Raw genomic sequence first — 18,909 nt, forward strand, 5'->3', positions numbered from 1 at the left:
AGCTTAGTATCATCAGCAAATTTGCTAATGTTATTACTAATACCATCTTCTATATCATTAATATATATTGTAAAAAACTGCGGTTCCAGTGCTGATCCCTGCGGTACCCCACTGGTCACCACCTGCCATTCCGAAATGGAGCCATTTATCACTACTCTTTGTTTCCTGTCAGCCAACCAACTTTCAATCCAAGTTAGTACTTTGCCCCCAATACCAGGGCGGCACGGTGGCACAGTGGTTAGCACTGCTGCCTCACAGCGCCAGAGTACCGGGTTCAATTCCCGCCTCAGGCGACTAACTGTGTGGAGTTTGCACGTTCTCCCCGTGTCTGCGTGGGTTTCCTCCGGGTGCTCCGGTTTCCTCCCACAGTCCAAAGATGTGCAGGTCAGGTGAATTGGCCATGCTAAATTGCCCATAGTGTTAGGTAAGGAGTAAATGTAGGGGTATGGGTGGGTTGCGCTTCGGCGGGTCGGTGTGGACTTGTTGGGCCGAAGGGCCTGTTTCCACAATGTAAAGGAATCTAATCTAATCTAAAAAAAAACCATGTGCCCTAAATTTGCTCACTAACCTCCTATGTGGGACTTTATCAAAAGCTTTCTGCAAGTCCAGGTACACTACATCTACTGGATCTCCCTTGTCCATCTTCAAAGTTACATTCTCAAAAACTTCCAGAAGATTAGTCAAGCATGATTTCCCCTTCATAAATCCATGCTGACTCTGACCTATCCTGTTACGACTATCCAGATGTGTCGTAATTTCATCCTTTATAATAGACTCCAGCATCTTTCCCACCACTGAGGTCAGACTAACTGATCTATAATTTCCATGTCTCTCAAACCTCTGAGTTTTTGGAGAAGGTGACCAAGCATGTAGATGAGGGTAGGGTATTTGACGTGGTGTACATGGATTTCAGTAAAGCATTTGATAAGGTTCCACATGGTAGGCCTTTGGAGAAAATGCAGAGGCATGGGATCGAGGGTGATTTAGGAATTTGGATTAGAAACTGGCTTTCTGTAAGAAGGTGGTTATTGGAAAATATTCAGCCTGGAGTCCGGTTACTAGTGGTGTGCCACAAGGATCTGATTTAGGACCACTGCTATTTGTCATTTTTATAAATGACTTAGACGCAGGCATAGGTGGATGGGTTAATAAGTTTGCAGGTGACACTAAAGTTAGCGGAATAGTGGACAGTGTGGAAGAACATTGCAGGTTGCAGGGGGACTTGGATAAACTGCAGAATTGGGCTGAGAATTGGCAAATGGAGTTCAATGCAGATAAATGTGAGGTGGTTCACTTTGGGAAAAATAACAGGAAGGCAGAATGCTGGGTCAATGGAAAGATTTTTGGTAGTGTGGATGTGCAGAGGGATCTTGGAGTCCATGTACATAGATCCCTAAAAGTTGCCACCCAAGTTGATAGTGCTGTTAAGGCATACAGTGTATTAGGTTTTATTGGTAGAGGGATTGAGTTCTGGAGCTGTGATGTCATGCTGCAATTGTACAAAATGCGAGTGTAGCCTCACTTGTTGTGGTCGCCCCATTACAGGAAGGATGTGGAAGCATTGGAAAAGGTGCAGAAGAAATTTACCAGGATGTTGCCTGATCTGGAGGGAAGGTCTTGGGGAGGAAAGGCTGAGGGGCTCGGGTCTGTTCTCATTGGAGAGAAGTAGGCTAAGAGGGGATTTAATAGAGGCATACAAGATGATCAGAGGATGAGAGAGTGGACAGTGAGCGTCTTTTTTCCAAGGATGAAGACGTTGGCTTGTGCGAGAAGGCATAGCTGCAAATTGAGAGATTAGATTAGATTACTAATCTAGATTAGATTAGATTAGATTACAGTGTGGAAACAGGCCCTTCGGCCCAACAAGTCCACACCGACCCGCCGAAGCGAAACCCACCCATACCCCTACATTTACCCCTTACCTAGCACTACGGGCAATTTAGTATGGCCAATTCACCTGACCCTACACATCTTTGTGCCAGAGACCGGGGTTCAATTCCCACCTCAGGCAACATGTGGAGTTTGCACATTCTCCCCATGTCTGCGTGTGTTTCCTCCGGGTGCTCCAGTTTCCTCCCACAGTCCAAAGATGTGCAGGTTAGGTGAATTGGCCATGCTAAATTGCCCGTAGTGTTAGGTGAAGGGGTAAATGTAGGGGAATAGGTCTAGGTCTGGAATAGGAAACCCACGCAGACACAGGGAGAACGTGCAAACTCCACACAGTCAGTCGCCTGAGGCGGGAATTGAACCCGGGTCTCTGGCGCTGTGAGGCAGCAGTGCTAACCACTGTGCCACCGTGCCGCCCACCAGAGGAGAGGTGATAGATTTAAGACAGATGTCAGAGGCAGGTTCTTTACTCAGAGTGGTAAGGGTGTGGAATGTCCTGCCTGCCAATGTAGTTGACTCAGCCACATTAGGGGAATTTAAACAGTCCTTGGATAAGAACATGGATGATTAGATTAGATTACTTAGATTACTCAGTGTGGAAACAGGCCCTTTGGCCCAACAAGTCCACACCGACCCTCCGAAGAGCAACCCACCCAGACCTATTCCCCTACATTTACCCCTTCACCTAACACTACGGGCAATTTAGCATGGCCAATTCACCTAACCTGCACATCTTTGGACTGTGGGAGGAAACTGGAGCACCCGGAGGAAACACACGCAGACATGGGGAGAATGTGCAAACTCCACATGTTGCCTGAGGTGGGAATTGAACCCCGGTCTCTGGCGCTGAGGTATCAGTGCTAACCACTGTGCCGCCCGATTATGATGGGATAGTGTAGGGGGATGGGCTTAGATTAATTCACATGTCAGTGCAACTTCGAGAGCTGAAGGGCCTGTTCTACGCTGTATTGTTCTATGTTCTTACCCCTGGGGCATTCAATTTCTTGCAGGTCAGTCGAGCAAATTAATTCCTTAATATCTCACTCAATCCCTTTACTAGTTCCAAAATTATAAATATTCTCACTTTTCTGTTTTGTTTCCTTGCAATTTTTTTTGAGATCCAATACCTTTTTGAAAGATTCTTGATTTTGTTTTGTCAACCCTTTCAAGCACTGAAGTCTTGATTTATTATTATTCACTGATTTATCAAAAAGGATTAACTCACCCCTGTTTTCAGTGATTTATCTAAATGTGTTCTCTTGTTACTGACCCAATCCACTTGTGGGCATTGTTTTCTCCATCAAAACTGTAAGCGTTGTTGTATGGATATGTCAGCTCACTATACAGTATGTTACTGTCTCCATTCTATTTAAGTGTAGAAAATTAAAGACCCTGCTGCATCTAGTATTGTAGAGAAAAACCACTGTTGTCTAACCTGAAGAGTCTCTTATAGATAACAGGGTGGTTTATTGCATTGCACATTTTTACAGAAACTTTGAGTACCACCTCAGGATCTTATGTCCTTCAAGATTCTAAGCTATTCTGCTCACAAGTCCATCTGATATCATATCCTTTCAGAGCTATATCTATCCCCAAAATAGCTCTCTATTAAATACACCTACCACCATTTACATCTCCCTTACACACACACTTGACAAATGAGCATTCTGTCTCTTCGACCACCAATGGACTGAATCACAGAAGTATTAAAGTTCAGAAGAAGGGCATTTCGTCTGTCATAACTCTGTCAGCTCTTCAGTGAGCATTGTTACCTAGTGTCAATCTCCTTGTCCCCCATATCCTAAACTATTTAAAAGGTTTGGAAAGCTGAATACTGAACACAGCATGCACTATAGAAAGATGCCTCTGGAAGATTCTGTGACCCTTCATGAAACAATTTGAGAAGGAACTTTTAGGAATCACCAGCAAGGATACCATTTCCTTAGTCATGAAACCAACATTGGTTATTGGTGCTGCACATATTATTCAAGTTGTTTCTGCACGATGTGGGAGCTGGTGGACCCCATTGTGGTTCCCAGCGACCATGTCTGTAGTAAATGTTGGTTACTGGAAGAACTCCGGCTCAGAGCCGATGAGCTGGAGTCTGAGCTTCAAACATTGTGACACATCAGGGATGGTCACTGGATGCTGTGTTTCAGGAGACAGTCACACCCTTTAGACCGACTAACTCGAATTCAGCCACTGGTCAGGGACAGGAGGGTGTGGCTGTGAGTGAGGCAGGTAGAAGTATCCAAGAGGTAGACTTGCAGGAACCTCAACCCCTGTCCTTGTCCAACAGGTTCAAGAGCTTTGCTCCCTGTGGACAGGAATGGGGATTACAGGGCAGATGAGCTAACTGACCACAGCACTGTGGTGCAGGGAGCCATCCAAGTAGGAGGGTGAGAGAAGAGATATGTTGTAATTGGGGATAGTATAGTTCGAGGCATAGACATTGTTCTCAGTGATCAGGATTGAGAGTTCCGGAGGTGGTGTTGCCTGCCTTGGGTTTGGGTATCTCATCTGTGCTGCGGAGGAATTTGGAGTGGGAGGACAAAGATTCAGTGGTCGTGGTCCACGTAGATACAACAACATAGATGAAACTAGGGCAGAGGTTCTGCTAAGGGAGTATGAAAGGCTAGGAGCTGAATTTAAAAACCAGAACCAGAAAGGTGGTAATCTCTTACTTGAGCCACGAGTTAATTGGCACAGGGTCAATAAGATTAAGCAGGTAATTGCGTGTCTCAAAGATTGGGAGAGAAATAGGTTTGAATTCATGAGACATTGGCACCAGTACTGGGGAAGGGACAGTTTTCATCTGAACCATGCTGGGACCAGATTCCTAGCGAATCGCATAACCAGGGCTGTAAACAGGACTTTAAACTAAATAGTTGGGGGGAGGATTCAGTTATAGGGGAGATTAGAACACCTGAATTAAAGGAGCAGGTAAGAGCGCAAAACTCGGGAGAGGTTATCAAAATCTCCAGAACAGACAGTGTGTATAGAAAGGGTTAGCAACAAACTTGATGCACACTGGACAAATGAATGGCAATGAGAAGAGGGACGGTTAGTACAGGACTGAAGTTATGTCTGAAATTACACAGTATAAGAAATAAGGTAAATGAGCTTGTGGCGCAGAAAGAAATTGGCAGGTATGACGGGTTAGGCACCACAGAGACTAGGCTGCAAGGATATACATCCTACCAACAAGATAGGGAGGTGGGCAGAGGGGTTGGGGTTACCTTATTAGTAAGAAATGAAATTAAATCAGTAGTAAGAAACAAAGCAGGGTCAGATGGTGTAGAATTGAGAAACCACAAAGATTTTTTAAAAAGCCATAGTTGGAGTTGTGTACAGGCCTCCAGACAGTAGTCAAGGAGCTGGGGCGCAAGATACAACAGGAGATATAAAAGATGTGTAGGAAAGGCAAAGTTACAGTGATCATAGGGGATTTAATTGTGCAGGTGGACAGGGAAAACAAGATTGGTAGTGGATTGCAAGAACAGGAATTTGTGGAATGTCTACAAGGTGGTTTTTTGGAGCAGCTTGGGGTGGAGCCCATTCAGGAACAGGCAATACTGGATTTAATGTTGTGCTATGTGGCTAAGGGAGCTTAAGGAGAAGGAACCCTTAGGAGGCAATGATCATAATATGATTGAATTTACTCTGCAGTTTGGAAGGGAGAAGATAGAATTAGAGGTATTGGTATTATAGCTGAATAAAGGCAATGTGGAGGCATGAGGGAGGGGCTGGGTAGAATTGATTGGGAGAGGAGCCTAGCAAGAAAGACAATGGAAGTAATTCAGAAGACACAGCAGAGATTCATCCTGAGAAAAAGGTAGTATGGTACAGGTAGGATGATGCAACCATGGCTGACTAAGGAAGTCAGCGATAGCATAAAAGCAAAAGAGAAAGCATGTCATGTGGCAAAGGGCATTGGGAAGCTTACAAAGACCAATAGAGGGTGGCAATAAAAGAAATAAGGAGGGAGAAGATTAAATATGAGGGTAAGCTTGCCAGTAATATTAAGGAAGGCTAAGAGTCTATTTCGATGTATAAAGGGCATGAGAGAGGCAAAAGCGGACATTGAGTCACTGGAAAATGATGCTGGAGAGATAGTGGGAAATAAAGAAATGTCTAAAGAACAGAATTACTTTGCATTCGTCTTCGCGGTGGAAGACACGAGTAATATCCCAAAAGTTTGAGAGTGAGGGGGCAGATTTGATTATGGTAGCCATCACCAAGGAGAAGGTGCTTGAAAAACTGAATGGTCTCAAGGTGGATAGATCACCTGGACCAGATGGACTAGACCCCACAGTTCTAAGGGGAAATAGCTGAAGAGATAGCACAGGCGTTAGTGGTGATCTTTCAGGAATTGCTGGAATCAGGGTCCCAAAGGACTGGAAAATCGCTGAAAAATTGGAAAACGTGATATCCCTGTTTAAAAAGGAGTAAGGGAGAAGACGCAAAATTATATACCAGTTAGCCTAACCTCAGTTGTGGGTAAGATCCTGGAATCCATTGTGAAGGATGAGATTTCTGAATACTTGGAATTATATGATAAAATAGGGCAAAATCAACATGGATTCATCAAGGGGAGGTCAAGCCTGACAAGTTTGCTAGAATCCTTTGAAGTAATGAGCAGATTAGATGAAGAGGAGCCAATGGATGTTATCTACCTTGACTTCAAGAAGGCCTTTGACAAAGTGCTGTACAGGAGGCTACTGAGTAAGATAAGGTGATGGAGGCAAGGTGCTAGTGTGGATACAAGCATGGCTGTCTGGAAGAAAGCAGAGAGTGGGGATAAAAGGGTCCTTAGGGTGGTAGCCAGTGACAAGTGGTGTTCTGCACGGCTCAGTTTTGGGACCACAACTTTTCACTGTTTATGTTAACGATTTAGATGAAGGAACTGAGGGCGTTCTGACTAAGTTCTCAGATGAAACAAAGTTAGGTAGAAGAACCGTAGCATTGAAGAGACTGAGATACTGCAGAAGGATTTGGACAGGTAGGAGATTGGCAGATGGAGTACAGTGTGGGAAAGTGTGAGTTATGCACTTTGGTAGGAAGAATAGAGGCATGGACTATTTTCTAAATGGGGAGAAAATTCAGAAGTCTGAAGTGCGAAGAGACTTGGGAGTTCTAGTCCAGGATTCTGTCAAAATAAACAGGTTGAGTCAGTAGTTAGGAAGGCAAATGCAATGATGGCATTTATTTTGAGAGGACTTGAATATAAAAGTAGGATGTACTTCTGAGACTCCATAAGGCTCTGGTCAGACCACATTTGGAGTATTGGGTGCAGTTTTAGACCCTATACCTCTGGCAGAATGTACTGGGCCTGGAGTATGTTCAGAGGAGGTTCACAAGAATGGTCCTAGGAATCAAAAGCTTAAGCCATGAGGACCATATGAGGACTCTGGGTTCATAATTGATGGAGTTTAGAACGATGAAGCATGATCTAATTGATCTGAAGCATACAGAGTACTGAATGGCCTGGACCAAGTAGATGTTGGGAAGATGTTTCCATTGGTTGGACAGACTAGGACCCGAGGGCATGGCCTTTTAGAATGGTGATCAGGAGAAACTTCAGCCAGAGAACAGGTCATTGAGTATATTTAAGACTGAGATAGGTTCTTAGGTTTCTCAACATCATTCTCCCGCTTTCTCCCTGTAACCTTTGACAACTATCAGTCATGATTGAATGGTGGAGCAACTTGATGGGCTGAATGGCCCAATTTCATCTCCTGTGTATTATGGGCTTATTGTGCAACCGTGCGAAACAAAAGTTGGAGAAGATGCACCAAACATTTTCAGTTAAAGTGAGACAAAAAACCAGAAACACTATAATAATTTGGGATGAAAGGGTTTGGGAAGAAGAAATGCATACAGTTGGAATCTATTTCTCTTAGTCATAAATTTGTAGCACAGAAGCCAGTTCTCAAGCAGTCGCCAGTTAACTTTATTTATACTACTTTCTCCCCAGATAGTTAACCACTTGTTTAAAGGATTTCATTGATTCTGATTCTGGTGTTTTTTTCACTGTGTACAAAATTTCTTAAGCGTTTCATCTTGGTCATAACTAAAGTTTTAGATACTGAACTAATTGTGTTTGATTTTTTTTAATCCTCCCACATTTGAAGAATGAAGAGCAGGCAGTATTTATGCGTGTCTATAATAGAGAAAACCAGGAATTTGACCAAGTATTTTTAAAATTATGTTCTTTTTCAGCTGGTGAATTGGTAGAAAATTAGGAGAGATTTGTCTTCCTAGAGGGTAGAAGTCATGGTGTTGTAAGGTTTTGGAAGGTAGCCATGGTATGTCACTGCAGTATATCTGTATATAGTTTAGACTGCAGCTAAAGTCAGTCCCGCACTGGTCATGTAGGAAGACGAAGTTAATCTTGCCAAGGCACAGTTAAGTAGAAAACCCTGTCCAATCTGCTATCCTGCTCTGATTATCCTATTAAGGTAGCTGATAAGTATCCCATCTTCACTTGCAACTGGAAGTCGTGTAGATGTGGATGTTTTGAAGAATTAGTGGTGAGCCTGTTATTTCCATGTACCAATGAGACCAGTGCCCAAATTTAAAAGAAATATTCATAGTGGTGGTCCAGGCACTGGTGGTTTTGAAGATGTTTACCACCTTAAACAAGAAAATCAATGTCTGGCACTTGTAATGCAAATGTTATTGTCTCTTGAATTTTATCCAAGTACTGCCAGATAAATTTCATTTTATTACTTCAGGATTTGTAGATGGAGTTTAATATGATGAAATAGTCCACAAACAACCCCAGTATAATCAGAAAAGATAGTAATGCACATTTAATAGTAATTCAGAAGAAAGACATTAATTTCTGTTGTGCATTTCATTATCAAAAAGTGTCTGAAACCAAATGAAATTACTTTGAACTGTAACCACTGTTACATTAAAATTGCCAGAGCATCGTTTTGTGATGATTGTAACTAATATTCCCTTACAGTATGTGGAAAAGTGTTGTGGGTTCTTTTACGTCTGCCTAAGAGCACAGACAGCCTGTTTAATAACATTCAGGAGACAGCACCTCCCATGGTGTAACAATTTCTGTACCGCACAAGAGTCACCCTTGGTTTTTGTGTTAACACCTTGACTCAAGGCTATAGTAATCAATTAAGTTACAGCAGTTTGACCACGTGTGCTGCCCTGTGGAACTCAGGTAGCCATGTCTTGGGGCTGTAATTATTGACTTCCACCATTTGCAACCATTTAGTGTATTAGATATGGCTCCAGTCATTGGCAGAATTTCCTCTTGACCATGTTTTAAGAGCCCCGCTGTACTTTAGCTCCTGTCTTATAACATGTCTCGTACTCTAGCTTTTAGCTTTTGTGTCCATGTCCCCGACTGAGTGTTGCAACTGCCACATTCCAAGGTCCAGGATTACATGCTAAGGGACGCGCTAAAGCTTGGGGCAGCTGCCGTCAAGGCACAGTGGCAAAGATCACTGTGTAAGGTCCCTTTGCTAAAGAATAAGGGGGGCCCATTCAGTATTTGGGGCCCGCTGTCACTTAAGCTAACGGTCAAGAGGTTGTCTGTAAATATATGTGGTGGACATCAAAGACTAACTTTGTCATCTGTAAGTAAAAAGAGTATAGATCTGAGGGGTTAATTAACTGTTCACATATCAAAGATTTATTTTCTATAAAGTATATTTTTGAAATTAAAAAAATCCATGTCTATTTGAAAGCTGCTGGAAGTTGAAACTGAGCATTTCTGGCCAAACGCAGTCTACTGATTGTCTTAGAAAAATACACTGTAACTGGACTGTTTGCACACATGCATTCAATTGGCTCCCAACAATTACTTCCTCCAAATTTGCACTCGATCCAAAGAAATTTTACCTCTTGCATGATTTTTTTTTGGAAATGCACATGAGCCCCCCATCCCTGCTTCCATTGAGAAATAGAGAAGTTTGTTGCCTTTTTAAATGCTGCAGCTCTGTTGAGAGTTATTTGCTCCAGCAAAGGTGTCATGATCTATTGAAACAAATTAGGTAAGTAGACATTTGTTTTCTTTTAAGAAAACAAAGCTGTTTCAATAATTACTCTGTTCAGTGTTCCATACCTTTCTGCAAACTTCATATTGTCCTGCTTAGATTTAATAACCAGCTTGGAGCCATAAATTAATAATGGCATCTTGATGTTCACAGTAAATAAACATATTTCATCTCCAATGATTGATCATTCCTTGTTCATGCCCTAAATTATCTTACTGTGGACCAGCTATAGATCATGCTATAGCAATGTGTTCACCTGCAGTGGGAACGCTCCTATCACATAGACAGTGCTTTATCGCTTTCTGTCAGTGGAATTGCTTACATTGCCACACTGTCTGTGGTTGTTGCTTGGAGGCTTCTGCTTTTCATGTGCTGCTTCTACTGCACAGTATCTTATTTCAATACATAAGCAAACGTTCTATCACAAATCTAGCAAATTACCAGCAAAATGGGAGAAACTCGAAGGATTTCCCAGCTTATGAATTCTGATGGCAATAATCAAAAGCTAAAAGTATAAAGGAGCACATATCTTGATTTCCAGAGATACCTACAAATAATAGTTTCTCAAGAATACTGTTTTGTAGAGATGAGGTTGCAAACCACATGAATCTTTAAAGTCAATGCTTAACTCTCAATTTGGAGAACCTGCACCCTAACATATAAACATCTTTCTTTAAAAGAAAGTAAAGAATAAGCAGCCATTTGCACCATAGCTTTTTTCAAAAAATAAACAATAGACTGTCATAAACATTCTAACCAACTTGTATATAACACTGTCACTTCATCTTATTTTGTGGCCAGACTTCCACAATACATTGCATTTTGTTGTTTTATTCCTGTTTTCTTTAAAAAGAACTGGCGCACAACAATTCACAAACCATTTTCGTCATCATAGAGAAGAATTATGCCAGCACTGCTTTGTGTATAGTGTGCAACAGTTATTTCTGGTAGTTCAGAAATCTCTCTACATTGTTAAAGAGAGCTTAACTGTATTATCTTTTGTACTTAGCTTTTAATGGCATTGGTCATTTAATTTATATGATGAACAGAACAAGTTAGCCGTGAAGATGGGTTTCCTTATCATTTGATATGTAATCATTTTATGCAATTCAGTCAGAGGAGTAAAATATCAAAACATCACTTCAAGATGAATGGTATCCATTAGTTGCTGCTTGTTAATTGTGAATTTGTTTTCTTTATTCATTCATGGGATGAGGGTGCTGCCTTTTATAAAATTTTCAGCAATGGAGTTTCAACCCCTTTTAATAGACAGTGAGAAAATGCATTAAATATTGTCTTCTGCTTTGTGTGGGCTTTGGCACTTGAAAAGTATCTGGAGAGTCAACTGTTTTACTGTCTGATTTACAGTGGATGATTTGCATTGACTTCCTATGTCTGTTAATACCAATGCATGCTATATGTTATTGCACATTTCCTGTCTATCACACTGTTAATTTGCACTGCTTTCTATTGTATTTGAAATAAAGTATGCAGTGATTGTCAGAACACACTTCATTTAACTAAATGAATTTCAGGAGCATGAATTAGAATTGTTCAGCATTGAAGTGAGAATCCCTTATACAAATGAAAATGTGTAAAACAACACATCATCTAGTGTCACCATAGCAATTTGCTATTTCACAAAAGCGCAAAAGCATTGCTCTGGTACCTTGGGACATTTCCACTCATCTAAAAATGCAATTGATGCTGAATATGGCAACAAAGTGTGTAGGATTATGTGAAAAGGGTCGCAAATATTCACTTCATCTTGATGCACAACATTATTTCAGTTTAACATCATGCGTCCTTATATCCATTTAACATTAAGTTTCTGTTTAATTTTGTTTGATTGATGTCGCTCCACTCCTACCCTCCTCTTATTTTAGCCCCGAAGTCTTGTCTGCTCGTGGCTGATTCTTCGAGGAGAAAGTGAGGACTGCAGATGCTGGAGATCAGAGCTGAGAATGTGTTGCTGGAAAAGCCCTTCCTGAAGAAGGGCTTATGCCCGAAACGTCGATTCTCCTGCTCCTTGGATGCTGCCTGACCTGCTGCGCTTTTCCAGCAACACATTTTCAGCTCGTGGCTGATTCTTCCCAAGCTGAGCTCACATTAAGTCTTGGGCTCCACCTAGTGACTGAAATTGATTAGTATAAATAGTCTCAGTCTCAGTGCTTCTATCACTCGCTGGAGCCTGGTCAATCTAAAAGTATAGATGAGTTATTTTGTGTCATGTTTTATTGTGCAAGTTGTTTCAGCAGGTAATGTGCAGTGCTATTCATGATAGTACAGTATTTCAACTTGTACAATGGTTTCTCAGGGTGAGCCTAATGCTAGCTGCAATGTTAAATTAGTTTATAGATTCCCTACAGTACGGAAACAGGCCCTTCAGTCCAACAAGTCCACACCGACCTTCTGAAGAGTAACCCACCCAGAGCCATTCCCCTACCCTATATTCACCCCTATCACTGTGGGCAATTTAGTATGGCCAATTCATCTGGCTTGCACATCTTTGGATTGTGGGAGGAAACTGGAGCACCCGGAGGAAACCCATGCAGACATCGAGAGAATGTGCAAACTCCACACAGACAGTCGCCTGTGGCTGGAATCGAACCCGGGTCCACCTCGTGAAATCCAAGGTCCACTTGAAGTGGGGACCCTTAGGGGCACCGCCACAATTTTAATTGAGAACTGATTGAGGCACGGAAACAAGTTACTAGGCACAACCAGTCCATATGAGCGTTCATGCTCTACTTGAAGTCATAGAGATGTACAGCACAGAAACAGACCCTTCAGTCCAATTCGTCCATGCCAACCAGATACCTTAAATTAATCTAGTCCCATTTGCCAGCACTTGGCCCATATCCCTCTAAACCCTTCCCACTCATGTACCCATTCAACTGCCCTCTAAATGTTGTAATTGTACCAGCCACCACCACTTCCTCTGGCATCTTGTTCCGTCCATGCACCGCCCACTGTGTGAAAAAGTTGTCCCTTCGGTCCCTTTTAAATCTCTTTCCCCCCCCCCCCCCCCCCACCTCAAATCTTTATGCTGTAGTTCTGGACTCCCCTACCTCAGGGAAAATACCTTGTCTATTTATCCTATTCATTCTGCTCATTATTTTAAAAACCTTGAAAGGTCACCCCTCAGCCTCTGATGCTCCTGGGAAAACAACCCCAGCCTATTCTGCTTCTTCCCTAGCTCAAGCCCTGGCAACATCCTTGTAAATCTTTGCTGAACCCATTCGCATTTGACAATATCCTTCCTATATGAGGGAGACCAGCATTGCATACAATATTCTTTGTGCCTCTTCACATCTTTCCTCCTCCTCAATCTATTATCATGACCATTTATTCCCTCAAACGTGTGTCCAACCTCCCGTTCATGTCAAGTTTTACGTAAAACGTGTTAATCTTTCAATAGAAAATGATTACGGGGATATCGTCACAAGAACATTAATTGCAGGAGACACTCAGCAGATAGTGCAGCATCTGTGGAGAGGAATCAGAGTTCATGTTTCAGCTTGAGTGACCCTTCCTCACCCTTGAGTTCTGAGGCAGGGTCACTCAACCCGAATCATTAACTCTGATTTGTGTCCACAGATGCTGCCAGACCTGCTGAGTGTTTCTAGCAGTTTCTGTTTATGCTTTTGATTTCCAGCAGCTGCAGTTCTTTTGGTTTTTACATGTTAATGTCTTTGAACAGGTAGATAAATTAAGAGGATACCAGAATTCAAGATCAGAATATGATAAATTTAAGAGACTAAGATAAACCACAAGGACTTGCTGACCAGATTAGATTTCTATTTTCCTGATTAACTTCTGAAACTGGAATATTTTCTGCATTAAAGGTGCTGAATGATTGCACATTATTGAGACCTTGTGCTGCAAATGTTGCTTAAGTGCCATGTGATATTTGACACTGTCCATTCTTGATTCAGCAAGCTAGGAAGGCTGGTTAGGGGAAAAAAGTTAGAGATGGGGATTATGGATTGGGATGATAGAATCATCTGTCTACAAAGTTATTTAAAACCAGTGTATCTAACATTCCATTCTTTATCTTTCCAGGAAACGAGGCTCGGGAAGCTCATCAATGATGTTCGGAAGAAAACAAAGAATGAGGAACTTGCAAAACGCGCCAAAAAACTTCTGCGGAGTTGGCAAAAGTTGCTGGTCGAGCCAGTTGGCCAAATTGAGTCTGTACCCAGGGCGTTGCCTACTTCCCCTGGCTCAGCCAATGGTGGAGCTCATGCCTTTAAGCTTGATTTGCCATCTTTGGCCACCAGCACTGGAGCTGGAGGAGGCAAGCCCGCCCTGGATCTGAAAAGCAAGAATGACGTGCATAACTCCTTCTCTCTGCTTGCTGACAAGCAGGGCAATCGGAAGAGGAAAGGAGAGCTTCGGGATGGTACAAAGGGGCCGCCGTCCAAAGTCCCAAAAGCTAATGAACAGCTGCAGAACTCCACACCACCACCTTCCAACGGAATCCGTGGCAGTCCTGAAAATTTCCCAAGTCCTCCAGACATGACATCCACAACTATACACACCATCCCAGGCAAAAGCAGACCAGAGCACCAGACCCCATATGAAAATGACAAACACAGCAAGATACCAGTTAATGCTGTGAAACCTCATACCAGTTCTCCAGGACTTGTAAGAAACCCAAGCACTTCCTCATTACTAAAGACAGCTATTCTTCAGCAACATGGCAAAACAGATGACACTGGGGTGCGTTATCGACCCAGTAGTCCCCGATGTCAATCATTCAGCCCAAGAACTCTTAAGCATGAAACAACATGGAAACCCTCCATGACATATGCACCCAAAGGCTCCGTATCTAGCCCATCTCAGAGCTTTACAGGAACACCTGCTCAAGAAATTTCTGATTCAGAAAAGACAACATCTCACTTACCTAAGAACAATGTACAGGTACCATCCCCTGTGCCTGCATTGCAGCTAGCCACAACACCACCTCAACCAACCCAAGCAAAAGGCTTGCATCCACCCGAGACTGAACACCAGTTCGATCGGCTGGGGCAAGTATCTAATTTAGAGACTGTTGGTGAAAACCAAGTGCAGCACCATTCTTCAACAACACTACAGCAGCAGGACTCCCCATATCCTCCCCTCAGCCCCAATTCATCAGTTTCACATCTTGGAGAATCCTTACACAGTCATGAGTTGGATGCAGCAATGGGAGAGTTGTCCTCCAGTGAGTGTGCCTCTTTTGGCTGCGATAGTAAAAAGTCATCTAAGAAAAAGTACAGATCTAGAGACTATCAAGTGAACTTAGATGGACAAGTTATTGATGAAAGTGTGAAACCTGTACGATTGAAAGAGCGTAGAATTACATTTGACCCTGCTACAGGGCAGATCAAACCTTTAACACACAAGGATTCATCTCAGGCTGAAAGCCCAGTTCTACCTGAGCCTCATCGAACCACTGAAATTGTACAGGAACAGAGGGTAAACTTGCAAAGTACTTTAGATCAAACAAACTGGAAGGAGTTATCCAAAAATGAAATTATTCAGTCATACTTATCACGGCAAAGCTGCCTTCTTTCATCCTCGGGAGTCCAGCCACCAGGCGGTCATATTGTTGAGTTTCTACAGCATGAAAGCCACAGGTATAGCACTAGCACAGAAGTCCGTGAGGTCCATATATTAGTCCCTACTGACTCTCCCTCAGAACTTCCTGGGGTCACTAGGGAGATCAGAGACTCTGATGTTCACCGAATACACCAACAACATTGGGCAGGTGTGAACGGTTGCATGGACAACCACGGCAAATGGTATGATTGGACGCAGGGCATATCTTTGGACCCTCATGGTGATCAGGGACAATTGCACATACTGCCATACGTCTGTCTAGACTGAGTGATAATGTCCTTTTGGCGTGCTTTGAGGTTTAAAGTCAGCTGACAGCAAACAAGTGGCTCCCACTTACTGGAAATGATCAAAAGCCTCTGAGATGCAGGTTAAGGTTTGAAGGTTCTGTTTCTCAGCCTATCTGTGTTGGTCCCCACCCCAAACCCCTCTCTTCTGCAGTTTGCTGCTATCAGTGTTTCAATCAAAATTGCAAAGGAGGGAAAGGAGCACAAAAAAAGGTTCCGCGGTAAATAAAAGTGCGGGGTGGTTGATTATGTCACACAAGAAACTCACCACACAGATTACAGGTCATAACCAGGGGTCGTCAAGCCTGGCATAGAGCGGTTTGTCGGTGGGAGAGAATCGAGGCTTATTAAAGGATCCAGCACTTTACAGTCGGCTGGATATGGTCTTAGGGCAGGTACAGGAGCTTTATGTGGCATCAAAACAAAATGAATAATGTTACTTTAAAAAGTATGCATCTATTTATTTGATTTGATTTCTTTTTTTAAAAAAAACTTTAATTTGGCAATGAGATATGTGAGACAAATGTGCAAAAACTGTAGATCTCTCTTTTATTTACATCACACATCTCTTTTTCTTTGGGACATAATTTTAAAATAAGAAATCATGACAGGCTGTGAACATTTGCACAGTACAATGTCATACCAAACATTCCATAGGTCTTCACATGTTGGGAGTTACTGTCATCTTCTACTTAAACAGGAGATAAAACCCTTGGGAATTCATAATCTAGGTTGAAAACTGTTTAAAAAGAAGCTGTTTTAGGAAGTCAAAGATTTGGGTTGTGCTTTTTTTTTCTTTTCCTGCCACCGGTCAAAATTCAAACTTTAACTTGATAATTTTGTTCTTTGCTTTGCTCTCTTGCTTGATCTCCACATTCGTTCTCACTTCTCAAAATCCCAAAGTGGAAAAAAAGGAGGGTGCTACTAGTTTGCAACTTTGTACTGTGAGAAGTTGATTTAAAAAAAAAATTCAAAAAAATTTCAAAAGGAATCTGTTTGTATGCTGGAGATATACTTGTTACCATTCCTTTAGATATTGTTTGCCTTATGGAATCCATCATTACCACACAACCGCAAAAACAAGAAGCCTTAGTGAATGTACAGAAATTAGACTTCTGTGTTTCTCACAATGCAGAAGGAATGACTTTGCTATTTGGTCCTTTTAAGTGGACACGTTGTGATATAAATGTGGAAACAATAAAAAAATTTGCACAAAACAACTGTTGCCTTTTATTCAAAAAGAAACATCGACAGTGAATTTGCTTCCCTTTTAATTGTCTGACCAATTGCACGGCTTAGAGATTAGTACAAAATCGCATGTTTAAGCTGTAAGTAAAATGATCCGTTAAGTTTAGTTCAGAAGTGGATTGTTTCACTGATCTCTATTCATGTATATTCATCCATGGTTATGAGCACAATAGTTTACTTTGATATGGTTTGGATTAGAGTTGCATTTCCCTTGTTCTGGTTTCAAACTCTCATGTATCACATCCCACTTGCTGGTTCAACAAATATGTGCCCTGACCTGAGTGGTGCTGAATGATTGGGCAGGAAATTTGCAGTTTTCTTCCAACAAGGAATATTGGCAGTGAGTGCACGATTGGTCCCTATGGCCTTGGGCAAGGCAGAGATTTATTGAACTGGGTATCTGTTTTAATTCTGTTTAGTGTCAAGAGTTATATAGCATGGAAACAGAGCCTTTGGTCCAAACTGTCTCTGCCAACCAGATACTCTAAACTGATCTAGTCCCATTTGCTAGCATTTGAGCCATATCCAACTAAATCCTTGCTATTCATGTACCCATCCACATGCCTTATTATATGTTGTAATTATATCAGCCTCTGGCAGCTCGTTTCATAAACCCACCACCATCTGCATGAAAGCTTTGCCCCTCAGGTCCCTTTTAAATCCTGCCACACCCTCCCCTTAAACCTATGTCCTCTAGTTTTGGACTCCCCTACTCTAGGAACATTACCTTGGCTATTTCCTATCTTTCTATAGATGTTGCATAGAGATTTTTTTTATAGCAGGGAGATCAGAATTGAACGTGGTATTCTAAAAGTGGACTCACCAATGTCTTGTACAGCTGCAACATAACATCCCAACTCCTATACTCAGTGCATTGGCCAATGAAGGGAAGTGTGCCAAATGCCACCTTTATCACGCTATGTACCTGTGACACCACTTCTGAGGAACTGTGCACCTGCACCCCTAGATCTCTGTTCGGCAACATTCCCTACCAAAAACTATTATGTCCTGCCCTGGTTTGCCTTGCCAACATGCAACACCTCACATTATCTAAATTAAACTCCACGAGCCACTCCTTGGCTTATCCGATTAAGATCGCATTGTACCCTGAGAGAACTTCCTTCACAATCCACTACACCATAGTGTATTCTGCAAACTTACTAAACATTCTTCCTCTACTCACATCTAAATCATTTGTATAAATGACAAAAAGAAGTGGACCCAGCACTGATACTTGCAGCACACCACTGGTCACAGGTCTCCAGTCCCAAAAAAGCCCTCCTTTACCACCTTCAAGCCAACTTAATGTCCAAATGGCCAGCTCTCCCTTGATTCCATGCAATCCAACCTTGCTGACCAGTTCACCATTCACAACCTTGTCGAGTGCCTTGCTGAAGTCCATATAGACAATGTCTACTGCTCTGCCTTCATCAATCTTCTTTGTCACTTCTACAAAAAAAATCTCAATCAAGTTAGTGAGGCATGATTTTCCATGCACACAGTCATGTTGATTATATGTCATCTGTCCTTGCCTTTCCAAATGCAGGTGAATCCCACCTTAAGGTTCCCCTCCAACAACTTACCCACCACTGACGTCTGTTGGTGTATCTGGTTTCACTCCCCAGTTAGAAACTGTCTGACCAGGTTTGTTAACAAAGGAAATTTAGGTGAACCACCAAAGACCTGTTGGAAGTGTGTCCTGCATGACACCGAGGCACCTGATAAGTTCGTGCTGTGTGAATAAAGATGTGTGGTGGTTTTCTTTTTGTGATATCTTCTGTTTAAACTTGAGTTTTCTTGAGCTATTATGATCTGTGGATGGGCAGGAAAGCAAATCTTAGCAGGACTTAATTGCAAGG

At 42.2% G+C, this 18,909-nt stretch overlaps 1 protein-coding gene across 1 annotated transcript in view; it reads left to right on the forward strand.

Annotated features, from left to right (window-relative positions):
- LOC122565136 (mediator of RNA polymerase II transcription subunit 26) overlaps positions 1–17,022 on the forward strand; it is a 165,208-nt gene extending 148,186 nt beyond the window's left edge. The window contains exon 3 of the mRNA XM_043720800.2: positions 13,977–17,022. Coding sequence (XP_043576735.2) covers positions 13,977–15,785 — 1,809 coding nt within the window. The 3' untranslated portion in view covers positions 15,786–17,022. The remainder of the gene's footprint in view (positions 1–13,976) is intronic.
- Positions 17,023–18,909: the final 1,887 nt, after the last annotated feature.

Source organism: Chiloscyllium plagiosum, unplaced genomic scaffold (genome assembly GCF_037043375.1).
Source record: "Chiloscyllium plagiosum isolate Xiang-an unplaced genomic scaffold, Cpla_swu_hap1 HiC_scaffold_28, whole genome shotgun sequence".
NCBI classification, from domain to species: Eukaryota; Metazoa; Chordata; class Chondrichthyes; order Orectolobiformes; family Hemiscylliidae; genus Chiloscyllium; species Chiloscyllium plagiosum.